Source organism: Solanum dulcamara, chromosome 5, assembly GCF_947179165.1.
Source record: "Solanum dulcamara chromosome 5, daSolDulc1.2, whole genome shotgun sequence".
Lineage (NCBI taxonomy): Eukaryota > Viridiplantae > Streptophyta > Magnoliopsida > Solanales > Solanaceae > Solanum > Solanum dulcamara.
The window spans coordinates 1,684,187-1,703,124 of NC_077241.1; the positions used below are offsets into that span (position 1 = coordinate 1,684,187).

At 31.8% G+C, this 18,938-nt stretch overlaps 1 protein-coding gene across 1 annotated transcript; it reads left to right on the forward strand.

The window, feature by feature from the left end:
* Window positions 1–833: 833 nt before the first annotated feature.
* LOC129888694 (SPX domain-containing membrane protein At4g22990-like) lies at window positions 834–10,127 on the forward strand. Its single transcript, XM_055963663.1, has 11 exons — window positions 834–1,084; window positions 2,223–2,281; window positions 2,950–3,070; window positions 4,049–4,360; window positions 4,756–4,860; window positions 5,231–5,685; window positions 6,419–6,720; window positions 6,957–7,129; window positions 8,470–8,660; window positions 9,182–9,315; window positions 9,807–10,127. The coding sequence occupies exons 2-11, from the start codon at window positions 2,229–2,231 to the stop codon at window positions 10,043–10,045; spliced, it is 2,085 nt and encodes a 694-aa protein (XP_055819638.1). The 5' UTR covers window positions 834–1,084; window positions 2,223–2,228; the 3' UTR covers window positions 10,046–10,127.
* The last annotated feature ends 8,811 nt before the right edge of the window (window positions 10,128–18,938 follow it).

Genomic DNA, 18,938 nt, shown 5'->3' on the forward strand with positions numbered 1-18,938 from the left:
AATAATTGAATTGTATTTTAATAAATAGTTGGTGATAGTTCATGTAGAAAACTCATGTACCTGAAGGCACTATGCCCTTTAGTTCGACCTTTATTTGATTCTGACGGTCAGCATAAATTTCATGAGACCGATCTACTATTACTACGAAAAGAGTCATTTTTATCCTAACAGTCAAGTTGCTTTTAGCTCCTTTCCTTCGTTACTAGGAAAGTAAGCAACTTATATTAGCACCAGACATTGAGTTGAAATTGATCGTATTATGTGCAACGTCCATTAAGTATGAAATTCGAAAAATCGAGATACTTTAGGTCTGTCAAATATAAGACTCAAAAAATCAGATTACTTTAAGAATGTTTTTAATCCTTCACTCTAGAAACAGACTGATAATTTAGGTAGCTAAAAGAAATAATAAATGCATAATACATAGACGTATTCGTTAACTTGATCTTAACTGATATCTACAAGTAGTTAGTAGACACTTTAAATTTGTATAAATTGAACAAATAGATACATTCATCCTACGTGGCACCCTACATGACAATTTTGTGTCCTATGTGACGTTAAACATACATTATGCCATGTATAATATGTGTGTCTACTTGTTTAATTCTATACAAATTTAAGTGCCTAAATGCATCGATGTCAAGTAAAATCAAGTTAAATATTATATTTATATATTATGTTAATAATAAATAGTTAAAGTACGAAACTCGCGAAATATTAGGAGAGTGACCACGTGCTACAAATGCAAATAAACAAAACCCGAATAAGGGCGAAATTCCTACCTATATATAAAATCTTCTCCTTATTTCTCACACTTTTCGGGGAGAATTTCTACACACACGAAATTTGAAGTTCAAAATCTACAAAATTCGTATTCACAGACGAAAAAAATTCAAAATTATTGTTCAGAAATCTGAAAGATCACGAGTTTTTTGTTTGTTCGCAAAAATATTTATCCAGCTCGGAGTTGCTCTGTATTTCCGTCGAATTCTGTGAATCTGCAAATTTCTACAGAGCTTAGTGTTTGTTGATGTTCATCTAAAAGTTCTTTTGCAAATTGCAACATTGCCGATACGTACAGGTGATTGCTTCGAAAATCTATGAAGAAATTATTGAAGAATTTGTTTATTTGGAGAGAATTTTTTTTCAAATTTTTCGTGTAGTAGATCGAGAGTTTTTTTGTTTTTTGTTCGTCATTTATGCTTTAAAATTATACAGCTAAAAGTACTTTGTATTTTCGAAGATTTTCGGTTGAATGTTGTGAATCTGCAAACTTCTCTGTTTATTACAGAAAAACAGAGCCTCTCGGTATTTGTTGATTTGCATCTAAAATTTCTTCTGCAAATTGTGGAAAAGTACAGGATTACCGTTAATGTTTCGAAAATCGAAGAAGAAATTATTGCAGAATTTGTATTTGCAGAGAAAACTATACGTGTATGTATATGTATATGTATATGTATATGTATATGTATATGTATATGTATATGTATATGTTTGTGCAGAGGCGAATTCAAGATTTTGAATTTATTGATTCGAGATTCTAAACTTACCGGGTTGTGAAGGAATTTCTTATATAGAGTTTTAGCTAAAGCTATGGTTTCTGCACAACACATAAATAGAACTTTAGCTTCACGCTTGTATGTGAGATAAAAACGCTGGTGGAATTTCTTCTCATCTGTCTTGACCTTCGTGCATAGAGTTACAGTACCAGGTACTTTTTGCTATCGGGAGGTGGTAGGTATCAGGTGGAATTAGTTGAGGTTCAGGCAAGCTGGTCCAAATATCACGGTTACCAAAAATAAATAAATATAGGTGAACATGTTGTGTGTATGTTTAAATTTTGTACTTTTGAGTGATTTGGAGACCAAGTCATTTGACTACTGATGATCTTTTCAATGTTCTTCTAATTTGGCCCCAGAAGGTTTCATTCTTGTTAATACAGTTGCAAATTCCTATGTATAAGAAGAAGATCGAAACTTAAACCTAGTATAATTTCTGTGTATCGTGGATCTCTTTTGTAGTGCATGAAATATAATTGCATCACTGTGTGAAATTGACATCGATTGTTTGTGTATGGGTGGCTAATATAAAAAGGTGATTGGTACAATTTCTCAGTATCGGAATAATCTAGCTATATTCTCAATGGAAATCTATTTCTCGTCACTAGAAAAGTGGCGTTGCTATTTATCTCACCCCCTCTTTTGTGTGGCTGAATGCAGATAAAAATGGTGTCTTTTGGGAAAAAGTTGAAGGAAAGACAAATCCAAGAATGGCAAGGGTATGTCCAGTGTCCTTAATTTAGCAGAAACTAGAGATTGCTTTAGATTTATGTGTTAAATTCTGCAGAAATTGATCTTGTGGGTACTCTTATTCTGCATTTGTAGATGAACCTTGTGAACTTGCTATGTTCCTTGCAGAAATTGATCTTGTCGATACTCTTATTCTGCATTTGTAGATGAACTTTGTGAACTTGCTATGTTCCTATATAGTAAAAACACAAATCCAGAAAATGTTATGCTGTGAATTACTCAATATATTTGATGTATACATTCTGACCACAAACCTTATTGTAATGTGTTCTAATTAAAAAACGAAGAAGTGGTAGTTGCAATGCAGAAAAACAAAGTTTGCATCTTTGAGGATTAAGGAAATAGTTTCTCTTTTTATGCTAGTAAAGAGAGAAAAACCTACCTGATTACTTTAGTGCAGTAGTGATTAGCTATGTTGCTCGGACTCTTCTAAGATCCCACCGGGCGTTTGTTGAATTGTCCAAAAGCTATGCCATTTTTGGAGGCTCCGACAGGAATGCGACAACATTTTTGGAGGGTCCGAGCAACATTGGTGATTAGTCAAAGAGGAGCCACCTAAAGAAAAGGAATCAAAAGAAGTACATTTATTTTGAGTCTGCATTATTTTGTTGAATGGTGAAGATCAATTTTGTTGCAGATACTATATCAATTACAAATTGATGAAGAGGAAGCTTAAGCAGTATGCTAACCAAAGCCAAGCCGTAGTACTGGATCGGCGATTTGTTCTTAAGGATTTCTCCAGAATGCTGGACAACCAGGTAAGGAGTTGGGATTGATGCACTTGCATCCCTACATGAGCAAGTCAACTCAATCATATTAGATTTTTTGTTCTTCGTGTGACAATTTATCAACTTTGAAGTTTGTCAACATTTATTGCAAAAGGTTTCTAAGATGTTGTATACTTAAAGAGTTGTTTTGGAGGCTATTCGTTGAAGTGGAATCCATGAGTAGTTCAACTTGAATCAGGATAACAACTATGACTATATGCTACACGTTAGTTGTGAGCATCTTCATCAGTATTCAGTCTCCAAAACCTAATCAGTTGTGGAACACTCGTTTTGCAGAAAGATTTTTGTTTCCGAGATCAAAACTTTTAGGAAAAGACAGGTTCTTATTTCGATCAATGTCTTATTTGCTATATTTGTTTCTAGCTGTGGCTGTTGTAATTTGTTGCTTGCTCTGTCACTGTTCTGACCGTGTTGTCAAAGGCTCATTTAAAGAGCGCTTAAGGAAGGCCCTTTGCCTCGCTTAAGCTGCGCTTCACTATAGGCAAGGCACTAAGGCATGCGCCTCAGGCCATGAGTTCTATCTTGGATTAGAGCGGTACTAAACAAATATTATCGGCATATAAGTGTAGTAGTAGTTAAGGAAAATATTATGAATGGCTTTTTCTTGAATTACATATATATTTTTGTTTTTCCCCTTTATTGTGCCATTTATAACTAAAGCCCACACTTTAATTGCGCTTTTCGCTTAAAGCCCCAATTGATCCGGAGCAAACTTTAGAGCTTTTCGCCTTTGACAACGCTAGTTCTGATAGGTTTGGAGGGGTCAATAATAGTCCTTAGAAATTAGTCTTGACTATCGCTATTAGCTCGTAGCACATTCTATATTGGATCGAAAGGATACTTCTTATAGCAAAGAAGGCTTCCGCCACATCATGGAGATCTGATATTTTTCTTCTTATCTTTTGCAGATCGAAATAATAGCTGATATTTTTTTCTTATCTTTTGCAGATCGAAACAATAGTTCTCTTTTTGTTGGAACAACAGGGAGCTCTTGCGAGCAGAATATCTGAACTTAATGAACAGAAAGATTCTCTTCAAGAGGTGCCTGAAATATCAAAAATAAATGAGTTGCGGGAAGCTTATCAAGCTGTGGGGCGTGATCTTCTAAAGCTTCTCTATTTCGTTGAAATAAATGCTATTGGATTGCGGAAGATACTTAAAAAATTTGACAAACGTTTCGGCTATAAGTTCACTGATTATTATGTCAAAACCCGGGCTAATCATCCCTATTCCCAACTTCAGCAAGTATTCAAGCACGTGGTAATATGCTAAACTCAAATAGCTAGTCCACTATTCTTCTTCTACTATAATAATGCTACTATTGCTAAGTCTTGGTGGACAAAGTTATCCGGTACCTGTGCTGGTGGGAGGTAGTAGGTACCTGTGGAGTTAGTTAAGGTGCACCCAAGCTGCCACAAACACCATGGTTATCAAAAAAAGAATAATGCTTCTGCTGATAGGACAGCTGCCGCTACTACTTTTTTCCTTCTGAGATCTGCCTTTTAACTAGTTACTGCAATGTCATTTCTTGACTAAACATGAGATTCAGATTTATTTGCACTAGTATGCCCTAACACAACTTGTTGGATCACACTGGGTATGTTGTTGTTGTTGTAGTATGCCTAACACAAGCCATCCCTGAACAATGATTGCAGGGATTAGGGGCAGTTGTTGGAGCAATATCTCGTAATCTTGCAGATCTTCAAGACCGTCAGGGAAGTTACTTGTCAATTTATGACCAGCCAGCTCTTCCGCTCCAGGTTTTTGTTTACTTCTAGTAATCAGCTTCAGATTTTTGTGCGGGTTTTATAAATATCACTCTGGTTGTTTTATTTTATGTGACACAATTACTATTTGGAGTGTCGAAAGTTTTTCTGTGACCACTACTTTTTCATATTGTGACTTATAGTACTTTTTATGTAGTTCCTAGTATGAAAAATTTATTTCAAAAAAACTGAAGATTCTTTGTCCGAATTCACACAGAAAATTAGATAGTTTGACCATCATACTCTCAATCGTGTCACATAAAGTGGACCAGTGAGAGTATAGTTTTTTGCTGTCAAACTCCATTTATAAATTCTAGACATGGTCTACTATTTTTTTCTTATATGGTACAGAGCCTCTTTGCAGGATCCTGTAGTTGACTCGATGCAAGCAGCTGTAAATAGATTAAGTCATTCGACAAACTTCCTTAACTTTCTGGCCCAACATGCACTTATTATGCAAGAGGAGTTACCCGCTCCTGTTGAGGAAGGAGTTGATGATCAGAGATACCATTTTATGTCGCTCCTGTTGAACTTGGCAAATACTTTCCTTTACATGGTCAATACATACATTATTGTACCAACAGCAGATGATTATTCTATGAGCCTTGGTGCGGCTGCAACGGTTTGTGGAATTGTGATTGGAGCCATGGCTGTCGCGCAGATCTTTTCGTCAGTGTATTTCAGTGCTTGGTCGAACAGGTCTTATTTCAGACCTCTGGTATTCAGCAGCATAGTTCTTTTTATCGGGAATGTCATGTATGCATTGGCTTATGATCTCAAATCAATACCAGTTCTGCTTATCGGTCGTCTATTTTGCGGGTAGACCTCTCTGCTCCACTCTTCCCAGCTGTGTCCATCTATACATGTGGTTTTCTTTTATTGAATATTTTTGATATTTCTTTTTGGTACTCGGGATGGCGGATGGTAGTGGTTGGATGATGATTTATATCATCATTTGGTTGCGAATTGATTCTTGTGCATTATTCGATGTAAAACATTAGTACCATGTGAATCAACTTCAACTTGGAAAAATAAAGATTGTATGATGCTAATGATATGATAACTGAGTGACTTCACTTTCTTTCGCGTTTCTGAAGCATATCTAGTTTCATTCTTGCTGAATTTGGGAGGTTACACCGACTTTCAAAAAGTAATTGCAAATGATGTTGTGTTAGTTGATGAAACTAGTCATGGAGTTAACGAAAGTTGGAAGAGATTCAAATTGTGGGCTAGATAGCCCTCGGGGATCTCTCGTTTATATTAAAAAATGGAATATGTTCACCTCAAGTTTAGTCCCCATTAGAAGAATGAATGAAGGTGAGATATAAAAAACTTATATTTTTTAATAATGCCCGTTGCCCTTAAAAACAGGTTATTTATATTAGGACAAAATTTATCCGAATAAAACTAAATGAATCTAGAGGATTCATATAGTTGAACCCAACTAGTTTTGGGACTGAGAAGTAATCAATTGATTTATCAAATTTGCACTTAATCCTAAGACTTGCAAGTTGACAAGATGGTGGCTTGCCCATCTCTTCTTGAATTGCAGTTTTGGTTCCGCCAGAGCAGTGAACCGTCGCTACATCAGTGACTGTGTGCCACTTAAAATCCGGATGCAGGCTTCAGCGGGTTTTGTTAGTGCTAGCGCGCTTGGAATGGCATGTGGACCTGCACTTGCCGGCTTACTTCAGACGAATTTTAAGATTTACAAGATAACCTTCAATCAAGATACTTTGCCTGGTTGGCTTATGGCTATTGCATGGCTCATTTATTTGATATGGCTGTGGTTCTCTTTTAAAGAACCTGTTCGCGATACTGAAATAAACAATGCTGCTCAAGAGTCTAAGGCCGGTATGTCCTACTTTTCTTTTTGGTTATATAAGTTGTTACTATTCGAACGTTGCATATATTATTGCCTCTACTCTCTCCTTTTCCTCTTATTCTGTAATCTTTAACTAAGAATGCAAAAGAACAATTCAGTTGAGCTCTATATCGTAATTGTGCCATAGAATATTAAATTAATTCCTGGAGTATGTGCAAAAGCTGGCGTAATAGGATCTGATGATAAATCTTTTTTTGATCACTAGAGCCTGATTCCCTTGAAAAAGGCGTTGTGGAACCATTGCTGTTAAAATCAGCGGAGAATCAACAAGATGAGGATGAACAAGGAGCCGACGAGAGTGAAGAAGCTCCCGAGGACTCTCATAAACCTGCTAATTCCATAGCAGCAGCATACAGATTGCTCACTCATTCTGTAAAGGTATGTTCAACTATGAGCTCCTTGCTTCTTTTTCGATCGAATAAGCAAGTGATTGATCGATAAATTTCTCAAAACAAACGAAAAGGAAATGAAATATGAAAAATATATCATGGATCAACTAAGCCCTCTTGGGGACTTTGTTAAAGAAACCTCATGTAAATTCCTTTTGTATGAAAGACTAATCCACTGAAATTACATGGTCTTATTCTTCACTGGGAAATTGACTCTTTGGAGTTCAACTACCAGCAGGGACAGAACTAGAGTGTATGAAGCGGGTTTGGCAAAACCTAGTAATTTTGGTTCAAACTCTGTGTTTGTCTTAACAAATTCATTTAATATGTACAAATTATTACCAGTAACTCAACTTGACTAAAATCCCGAACGCATAAGGTTCCATCTGGCTCTGCCTCTGCCTCTGACTCTGACTACCAGTATGTGGTGCATGTTTCCCTGATGTTTCTTGGAGTTTGCATTTGTTTGTCTTTAGATGTTAGAAAGATAGATCTTGATGTCAAAGAAGGAATGATTGGGAAGCATAACTCGAGCTTGTAATTATCATGATACTTCTACTAATATTAGTGTAGTTAGTGGCCGGAAAGAGAAGAGATTGGAAGTCTAACTTTTAATTAAAAGCTGACGGTTGAAGTGTCTATGCAAAGCGTTATGTTTGTTTTAACAGCAAACATCTAAGGTGTATTATGAATACCTGTTTTACACTTCCCAAAATTAATAACAGCTAGATTCTTCTTTATCTCCTTTTGATAATCATGGTGTCTGGGCCAGTTTGCATGCACCTCGATTATTTATTTCCACGGGGTACCTACTGTCTCCCACCACCACAGCTAGCGCTAGATAACTATGTCCATCAAGGCTTAAACAGATGAGAAGAAATTACCTAATAATTTTTCTTCCGCTAGGATGAATCTAAGACTTCATGATTCTCAACTTACTTCATTAACCACTGGGCGCGACAATCAGATTCTTCTTCTCTTCTCGATATTCTAAAATCTTAGAACATGTTCTTTCGGAAATTCAAGTTTTTCTTAACTTGGATTTCGTATTGTCTTTGTAAATCCTGAAGTAATTTGCCACAAACCCAACAGCAAATAGTGGGGGATTAAATTCCTTAAGAACATAGATTACTCTAATCAAAGCCATAAGTTTTTCTATTTCCCGCATGTTTTTTTCTAATAGCACCTAAAAGAAGGAAAATGATATTGAAAGGGGAAGATTAAAAGGATGGAACATAAGTCTGCTTGACATGAGTCTATCTGATTTGGTTGTCTAATAGAAAGACATGAAATTTAATGACTACTAACGCGACTATTTGATATTTCCAGGTTCAATTGTTAATCTATTTTATGCTGAAATACGCTATGGAGATTTTACTTTCAGAATCTAGTGTCATCACAACATATTACTTTAGCTGGTCAACAGGCACTGTGGCGATTTTTCTTGCGTGTCTTGGCCTCACGGTTCTTCCAGTAAATCTTGTTGTCGGGAGCTATATAAGTAATATGTTCGAGGACAGGTAATTTCTTTCGCACACACATATGTTAATGGATGGTTACTTTCTGGTCAATAGTATTTGCTTTTCTCAAGGATTCTTGAGTAGAAAATATTTTGTTTTGAGCTCTGCATATTAGCAGAATTTTTAGATAGGCCCAAATTTTGAACGGGTCAAACTGGGTTGAGTTAATAAATCTGGACGGGTCCTGACATTCTGACCTAATTTTGCCACCTCTACATGTAATCAATATAATTTATGGCTTGGCATATAACAACAGCAACATACTCAGTGGAATCCCACAAAATAAAGAAAATGTTTTGGCATATAAAATAAAGAAAATGTTTTGGCAGCTTTTTCGCATAGAATTCAAGTCTCACCTTGTAATGCATCTAATACGACAGGAATTGGACAATTTTTTTCAACAATATGTTAAAGAGATCAATTTTATTCAACAATATGTTAAAGACAGAAACTTCACCATGCGTCTGTCGCACTAAATCTTCTTCATCAGAAATTGAATATTGAGTTTCTTTTGTTTGCAGGCAAATTCTATTGGCATCTGAAATCATGGTTTGTGTCGGGATACTCATGAGCTTTAATGTTATAATCCCATATTCAGTGCCACAGTATGTCTGCTCGGGGCTCTTATTATTTGTATCTGCTGAAGTGTTAGAAGGTATGATCCCCTCTTCTCGTCATCTTACTTATACCAAAAATTGTGTGGTTGAATAAAAGTTGTACTCAAACTCAGAAAAACTCGAAGGAAAAGGAGATAATGTTGTGTCCAAATAGCACGTGTGGACACAGAGTTAGCTCATTAGGAAGACAAGGGTAGAAACGGATTTGTAAAAACATGATCTGCTATTATCTTTTCCAAATCAAGAAATTTTCTGTTACATTTGAATGGCTATATGAACCCAAGGATGGAATGCCATATACTGGCTTCTAGTGTGATAGTTTCAACAAAAAGAGTTGCATCATGATCTAAAGGGAGTCGTCAATTGTACAAATTAGGTTAATTTTAGCACGTTGATGTAAGTGGTGTTCGTAGTTAACAACTTCTTTGACATGTAACAAAACTTGGATACCCAACGATCTTCTCAATATGATAACAGTATTGTTTTTATATTGTGTACATTCTAAGAAGTTACTTTGGCTTGCTTTCAGGTGTAAATTTGTCACTCCTCTCTCGAGTCATGTCATCTAGGCTTTCTCGTGGAACCTACAACGGTGGCCTCTTATCTACAGAAGCTGGAACCATTGCGCGGGTGATTGCAGATGCAACCATAACTCTCGCTGGGTATTTAGGGGAGAGTATGCTCTTGAATGTCACTCTTCTCCCTTCACTCTTCATATGCGTATTGTCCATTCTCGCCACCTTTTGGACCTACAATTCTCTGTATTGATTCTCTCATGTATTTAGATGAATTCTCAGTACTCAGAAATCATTTCTGCTTTCTATTATTTTATCGATTGATTTATTTGTTCTACTTTTAATTCCATTTATCTGTAGTATCGCTATAAATTGAAAGTGTCACCAGTGGATCATTAGCATAGATGATACTACATTGGTCTAATTGTTAAGCAGCTAAAGAATGAGTTACGAGAAAAATTTAATACTACATTTCAATAGAGAAATTTAATAGTTTTAGGTAATTGTAGTCTATTTTTTACATGGCTACCTATTTTGTTGACTCATTTATAGGGACAATTTCAAATATATATAATAAACTAATTAATTTACAACAAATATAGTCATGATTTATTTAAATAAAAAATATTCAAAAATCATATGAAATATACAATGACTATACAATATAACTTGTCAAAATTCATAAAAAGTATGCATTGACTATACAATATAGATTACTTATACATGAAATATACACTGAATATACATTTTATACATGAAATATACTCAGACATGAATATACATCGAATATACATTGAATGGTCATATACTGTAATTATCCCTCATTTATATCCTAAAGATTAACATGAACCGACATTATCATTCCTATGTTTACCTTTTTCATTCCCCTTTCACTATTTTTATTCTCTTATTATTACGCAAAATCTACTGTTGTATTTTTACAAAAAATCAAATTTCCTTTTCTTTGTGTCTTCTTCAAATATGAAGCATAACAATAAGTCAATAATATTTCAATATCTTATATCAACTTATCAAATTCAGTACAACACTATTTCGATATCATTATATCATTTTTTTAATTCAGCGCACCACTATTTCGATATCATTATAACAACTTGTCAAATTCTTGCGCCAGGTTTATTGTTATAGCTTTGTATCATATTTTTTATTAAAAATTTGCATTGTTTACATTCTCTTATAAATTCTGCGTATATCCTATTATTTTCAAATCTCACTTGTAGGATTACAATGAGTATGCTATTGTTTTTCAATTTATATACGTCAACTCAAAAAAAAATTAAATATTAAGATCTCTTTATGAAGTTTGGTCCTAATATTATTGAGATGGCCCCGACTATTTATCGAACGAAGTGAAATGCCTCGATGCAGTATCTAATTAGTCTTTCACCTTCACTTGGGAAATTTATGTACCTAGTCAATCCTATATAGTCTATTGGTCTATACAATGGGGAACACATATATTTATTAGAGCAATCCAATAAAAAGAACATTCAACTCAATTTAATGTTTACATAAATTCGCACCCGTTTAGTGTATGTACCCAAATAAGCCAATGGACATGTAAAAATCATTATATCCATAACTTCAACAGCATATTAAGTTTTAATTTAATGTAACTTTTCAGATAAGAATACAGTTCAATCGAAGAAAATAATTGTATTTGCATTCACACAAGATGTGGATATGTTGAGATGGCCGAGTTGCTCTAAAGCCCATGTTAAGGTCTGGTTCGAAAGGACGTGAGTTCAAATCCGCTCCCAACACAAATTTGCACCTACTATACTTAGACAATAATTTTATAAAATAGTTGAGTCAAATTTCTATTTTGGATCAAATTCAGTCTTTTAGGCTCTTCTATCGGAATTTTAAGCGAAGTGTGGATTAACAGAAATAATCAAGGGGTGGCGGTTGTATTAGCTCAGATACATAGATGAATTCTCACCACACAATAACCATTTATACTCGGGTATTGTACCTCCCCAATTATTTCTTTGTGATTCATTAATCGATTTTCTTTTTGTATGTCTAGTTACATCCATCTGTATTATTGCTATAAATTGAAAGTGGCACCACGGGATCATGAACATAAATAATATTAGATTATTCCTTGAAATAGTTCTTGGTCTATTTTTTCTAGTGCTTGGTTTGATATAAAGTGTCATATGATAGTCATAAAAGGTGAAAGATAGAGTATAATGTAGTGTTGTGATTATGAGTATTAAAGTTTACAATAATATCTATATTTTTTCCCCATTTTGAAAGGGGAAAAAAATTCCTTAGAATTCTAGAATGTGTTAGTCATGATATTTTATTTATTCTTATGAAATTATTTTAGCATACCAAACACATAAGCGAAAAGTATTTCTAATAAGGTCATGATTTTTATACCTTTTAGGTAGGGTGTTTTTTCCATTTAAAAGTGATGTATAACTTTTATTTTTAAGCATTTTACTTTTTTATAGTGAACTAACGTCAAGTAAATTAGCGTCAAGCTTGCTGTTAGTGTGTAGTACTAGTTGTACCCTTGTAGTCATTGTCATAGACTCATATGTTGTTTATTTGCTGGTGTTACTATTCTTTCTTGTAAACTTTACACTGCTTTTCTTATTAATTGTTATGCTTCTTCATTGTTTTCTTCTTGTTGTAATTGCGTTTGATGCACTTGAATTAAGGGTCAATCAGAAATAACATCTCTAACTCCTCGAGATAGTAGTAAGGTATGCATGCACTCTACCCTCCTCAGACTCCACTTAGTGGGATTTCAGTGGATATATTGTTGTTGAGAAGTAAAGTTTATGTCCAATAACAATTTCATCTCAAAAAATTAATTATTTTGAAGTGTTGCCGGACACATCTTGACAAACAAATACTTCAAAATATCCATGTTATCCATTGCTAAAAAAATACACTACTTTGAATCCCAATTGAAGAAAAAAGAAGGTAGAAATTAAGGAAAATTGTTCCTCATGATCAATTCGAAGTACTACCAACTTTCTTGAAGATCAAGTATTACAAGGAGGTTCAGATCAAACTATACATGTTCAAGAAATATGTTACAATCCTCGAATCACGAAGATTAATTCTAAGAGAAGGATCAAGAGATAAAACATAACTGTAATTATATTGTTTACCAATAAGATCTTTTTTTTTCTTCAACAATTAAAAAAAACTTCAACTTCCAAAAACTTTTTTTCAACTTAATCTTCAAATATTATTTTTCCAAATTTCATGAAATATATGTATTTCATATATGTATATTACATCAATCAAATGTTGAGATGGCCGAGTTGGTCTAAGGCGCTAGACTAAGGTTCTGGTCCGCAAGGGCGTGGGTTCCAATCCCATTTCAACATAATTATTTTCCTTTTTTAAAAAAAAAATAATTCTTTTTAACCATATACAATGGACTTTTGTTTTTTAGCAAGTATTTTTTTATAATCCTAGTTTCGGGTGAGTTTGTGCGTATATCGAATAATTTTATGGGGTATTTGTTTATTCCCATTTATGGGCGCATCTAGATGTCGAACTATTACGGTTCACACAAACTTAATAACTTTTACATATATCATGCATATCTCAATTAAGAAATTCACTTCCAACCAAAAAAAATAATTAAGAAATTCACTAAATATTTATAAATACAAAACAATGATGATTGAATCTAGCTATTATTGTAATATTAAATTAAAGTTGTGAAAAATCCATAAACATTACATATTAAATTCCAAATAGTTATAAAAACGAATGATCTGATCTAAACTATTATTTTTATTTGTTTGATGATCAATTCGAATTGATTGAACTTCATTTAGGATCATAAAATCACAATTTTAACTCGTTTTCGACATCAAGTAATAGAGAAATGTGATAGTTGGGAAATAATGAAGAGGATATTTATCGAGTTAGGACTTTAGGTCATATCATTTAGGTAAAGCATTTAAAACACCAAAAGCAAGCTTTCTAATTCCTATCAAGAGTCAGTTGGTTGTAAAGTGATAGGTATTATTTTATTTTTAATATGAAATTTCATGTTTGTGATCTAATATAAAGTCATATTTAATAAAGAGCGATTTACCATTGAAAGGAAAACTTTTAGCTATGAATCCGAAATCAATTGGGTCACGAAGCGAGTACCGAACATCGACAACAAACATATAGAGTGAAATTCTATTATTAGAGTATGAAGAGAGCAGAATGTACGCAGATCTTATCTCTACCTCGTGGAGGTAGAGATATTTTTGAAAGACCCTTGATTTGAGGAACGCATATCAAAATAGATTTAAAAGGAGAAAATGGAGGTAATGAAGACATCGTAAATAATAGGAGGAATATTTTAAAGCATACCGAGAAAAGAAGCAATAACACAATAAATTAAAATAATAATCAAAACATAACAAATAATATGTAATAGTGGAAACATTGAACATCGAGTGGAAAATAAATCAGCCACCATAACTTACTTAAAATTCTTTTAGAGAAATAAAATTCCTTATAAATTTAGTACTTCAAGTTACTGCCTCCATCAAGTAGTTGAAGTCAAGCCCATGCCTTGGATCAATTTTGGCCTGCAGTTGTAATTGTTTTATAGTAGTATTTTTTAAAAAAAGAAATTTGTGTTCTATTCGATATTCGATATCCACATTAAATTTTGACTAAATCTGAATTTGCGTCGAAAAATACCACATTAAGGGGTAAAGTGTTTACTAACAAAGACAATTTTGTACCTATGGAGATTCAAACACGAGCCCTCTGATTAAGGATGAAGAAGTACTTAGCATTTCACCATAATTCTTGTTGGTCGTAATATTTTATTTATTACTACCAAATTCCAACGTTGAAATTTAATTTTTGTTTTTTGTTTTTTGTTTTTATTTGGTGCTCAATATCTGTATTGAAGCTCTACTAATATAGATTTACATTGCGTAGAACTCATTCGAGCGAAGCGCTGAATTTTTTCATTGTCAGAATTTGAAATCGAATTTGTAATTAAGAGAAGAGCATCATTGCACTACATTCTTTAATGGCATGTTAAAATTCAATTATTTGTGAAAAACAAAACAAAATACGGAATTGAATATTTAATTCCTTAAAATATTCCTCCTTTCGTCCTTTAACTATTTCTACTTGGGAATTGAATATTTAATTCCATACCCTTGGTTACTTAAAAAATAAAATAACAAAGCTCACCTTAAAAAAAGGTTTGAAGATATGTGGGGTTAATTTCATCGATGGTCACTACATTTTTTTTAATAAAATAAAATCATTAAATTAATTATTTGTAACATTAAAGTTGTAAAATTAATTTTTGTAATAATAAAATCACTACACTGCATATTTTAGTGGCCTAGAATATACAACCCCCCCCCCCCCCCTCAAAAAAAAAAGATCTTTAACCTAAATAAAATAGATTCACTAGTAGAACCAAATTTTTTAAAAATTGTTTTCTATTCATAGCCTCATTAATTCTAATATTATTATATATGATGTATTATATTACTATTAAACTACTTTAGATTTAAGGCGATTTCACAAGATAAAACGTCAACCAATTATTTCCGTTAACTTTACCTTAATAAAAACTTATCCATTATAAAATCAATAAATATAATTTACAATTTATTAAATTATTTTTATTATTAAATGTCTCTTAAGACGTAGCTAGAAAGATATACTAAATTTTGTCTTCAACTATTAAGTGATCCTTATTTTGGAATAATATTTTATTATTTATTAAAATGATATTTATTTTAAGAAGAAAAAAGTAATAAACAATTATTCAAACCAAAATAGTTTTAAGTAATGACGAAAAAAAAATCCGATATATAAAACATCCTACACGTTAGCCGGATTTCGAAAAGATATAATTTTTTAAAACAGAAAAAAATAAAATAACATGTGAGAAAAATCTTCAATATGGGTTGCTGGAACTAAAAATATCTGCGTGCTGTCTAGTACTCTATTATTGACTTTAAAAGATTATAAAATATCAAACTCTTTTAAGGACCATTTACCATTTACCAAACTTGGAGGTGAGGGATACAAAATTTAAAATTTATAGTTTTTTATAATAATTTATATATATTAAAAATATTTATTAATAGTTAATGAATTGTTTAATATACATACATATAATTTGGAAAAAAGTTATTGTGCCCATCATCTATGTAAGAGCTTGTTTGGATTGATTTAAGTTATTGAAAATAATTTATAAGTTGTTTTCGATTTTTTTTGAGTGTTTGACTAGTCAAATTAAAACTATTTTGTGTTTAAAATAAATCCAAAAAAATAATTGAACATGTTTGGCTTAGATTATCTAAAGCAGCTTATATAAGCTATAAAAAAAAAATTGGGGCAACCCAACTTATTTATTTTTTTGGTTTATAAGCTGCTTTAGATAAGTTAAGACAAACACGCTCTAAATCTAAGGACGATATTGTTAGATCTGTCCTTGATGATAGGTGGTGAAACCTATACGAAGGGTGAGAATCAAATTATAAAATCGTCAAGTACCAGTCTCGCAACAGTACTACCGCAAAAGGATCGATCATTCACTTGTTCAACATTCGCAAGTCGAATTCGTTCTCTTAAAATGCTTTTCACTCACTCCTTTAAGTTGGACTCGATCTTTGATCTTTTTATTTGAAGAATCATTTGTTATTCGCTTTCTTTCTATGATACGACAAAAAAATAAAAATTAAAATGCTATTATTTATATATATATATATATATATATATATATATATATATATATATATATATATATATATAAAGGTGAATCATAGTATTTTCTACTATCAAAAAAGTTTCAACCTACTAATGGGCAAAAAAAAATAATAGAATTAGCTAATAGATGCAAACAAGTGTAATGAATTGCATAGATGCAATAAGTATAATATAACACAAATATTGAAATAATATAATATAATATTACTTCTCACATAAATACATATTAAAACATGTTCAAAACCACATAATTCAAAGGTAATTTTCTTAATTTTATATCAAAAATGGTTGTAATAACACTTTCTTCTTTGAATAATTGTATGAAGAAAGTTGCTCAAGCTTAGGGGTCAAGTCAAGTTTGGCTGTCAACACTATATTATTAACTTGTGATATAATATTCAATTGATCAGAAAGAATTTATAAAATCAAATATAACCAATAAAATTTAAAAGAAATAACTTGGTAAAGAAAGATAAAACTTCAAATTGGTGGTTTACAACTTTGACCACTTTTAATTAATTAGGCTTGTTTCATGTTCTATTTTCAATTCTATATTTTTTTTTAAGTGGGGAGGAGGAAGATGCAATAACTTAGTTAGTCTTAAACTTTAATTATAAATTAGATCTAATAGTTCACTAATTGTATTTTTTGATTTTTTAATTATTGGTAAATTTTAGTTTTGATCCTTATAATATTTAATTAAGTGTATTTAATTTTTAATTAATTTAAATAATATTGAGAATTTTTTAAAACTATATAGCCTCAAATATAAAGTAATAATATAGCACATTGATATTAATAAATTTTGATTTTGATCTTGATCCTTGTAATATTTGATTAAGTACGTGTGCTATGATCCCTTTTATGTAAGAATTATGTGATATTTAGATTATTTTTAAAATTATTTTATCTTCAAATATACAAAATTAACATAGCACATCATTAGTTGAATAATTTACGCTTAGTGATTCGTTAAATTTGAGAAGATTCACGAAAATTAAAAGTGCACATATCAATTAATTGAAAATTAAAGTATATGATTAACCATAAATTATAAGAACTAAATTGAAATTTATTGAAATGTGATGGACTAAAAGTGGTAATTTCTTTAAATAGGAACATTAGATTTCATGAGGATTAATAGTTCAATCTTATTGGCAAAAAATGAAGTTGGGGTCAAGGTTGGCTGTCATTATTAGTTATATATAATAGAATTGGGGTCTTTTTTTATTATTATCAAATTATGAAATATGATAATGAAAGTGGATTTGTCCCTAATGACAAAAAAACAGATATAGATCTGGTATCCTTCCATGAACCTTTTGAAACTAAAAATTCTCTTTTTTATTTTTTTTCCAAACCACCTCTAAATTTAATGTAATATGTGAATTTGGCAAGGAAAAAATATTGGCATAATACATAAATATGCCTTTTAATTTAAATTTAGCAGACATTTATATCTTTCAACTTTGGATGTACACAAGTAGATTCTTAAGTTTGTATAAAATTTAACAAGTAGACATATGTATCCTACGTGACATAATTCACGTAGGACGCAAAATTGTCATATAGGATGTCATGTAGGACAAATGTGTCTATTTATTCAAGTTTTAAATAGTTAAAATGCTTATTTGTGCACTGGTAAAGTTAGATGTCATAGTTAATAATTGAAACCAACTTAAGGATCATATTTATGTATTATGCAAAAATATTATTTACGTGAATATAAACATAAATATGCTCTTTAACTTAGCTTCATCTGACATCTACGCTCTCCAGCTTTGGGTGTGCACAAGTATACACTTAAACTTGTATAAAATTAAACAAGTAAACGCACATGTAATACGTAGTATAATACACGTAGAATGCCACGTAGGACACAAAATTATCATGTAGGATGAATGTGTCTATTTGTTCAAGTTTTAGATAGTTAAAGTGCCTACTTGTGCCCTAGTAAAATTAAAGGTCATAATTATTAGTTGAAACCAAATTAAAAATTATATTTATGGATTATAATTACTACATAAACAACTTATTTCTTATTCAACTATTAAATAATTCCTTATTTTATTTTATTTTAGAGAAAAATACATTTTCCTCCATCTCGATCACGCGTATACATGTTACAATATTGTCATAATACATAAATAAGCTCTTTAATTTGGTTTTAATTGACATCTATGCTCTTCAATTTTTGATGTGCATAAGTAGACACACGTTCTACGTGTCATAATATATGTAGAACGCCAATATGATATGAAATTATTATATAAATTATCATGTGAGATAAATAAATTTATTTATTTAATTTTATATAAATTTAAATATCTATTTATTCGCCGTCAAAATTAAAAGGCACAGAAGACGCCATCTAATATTTATTTAGGCACAGAAGACGCCAT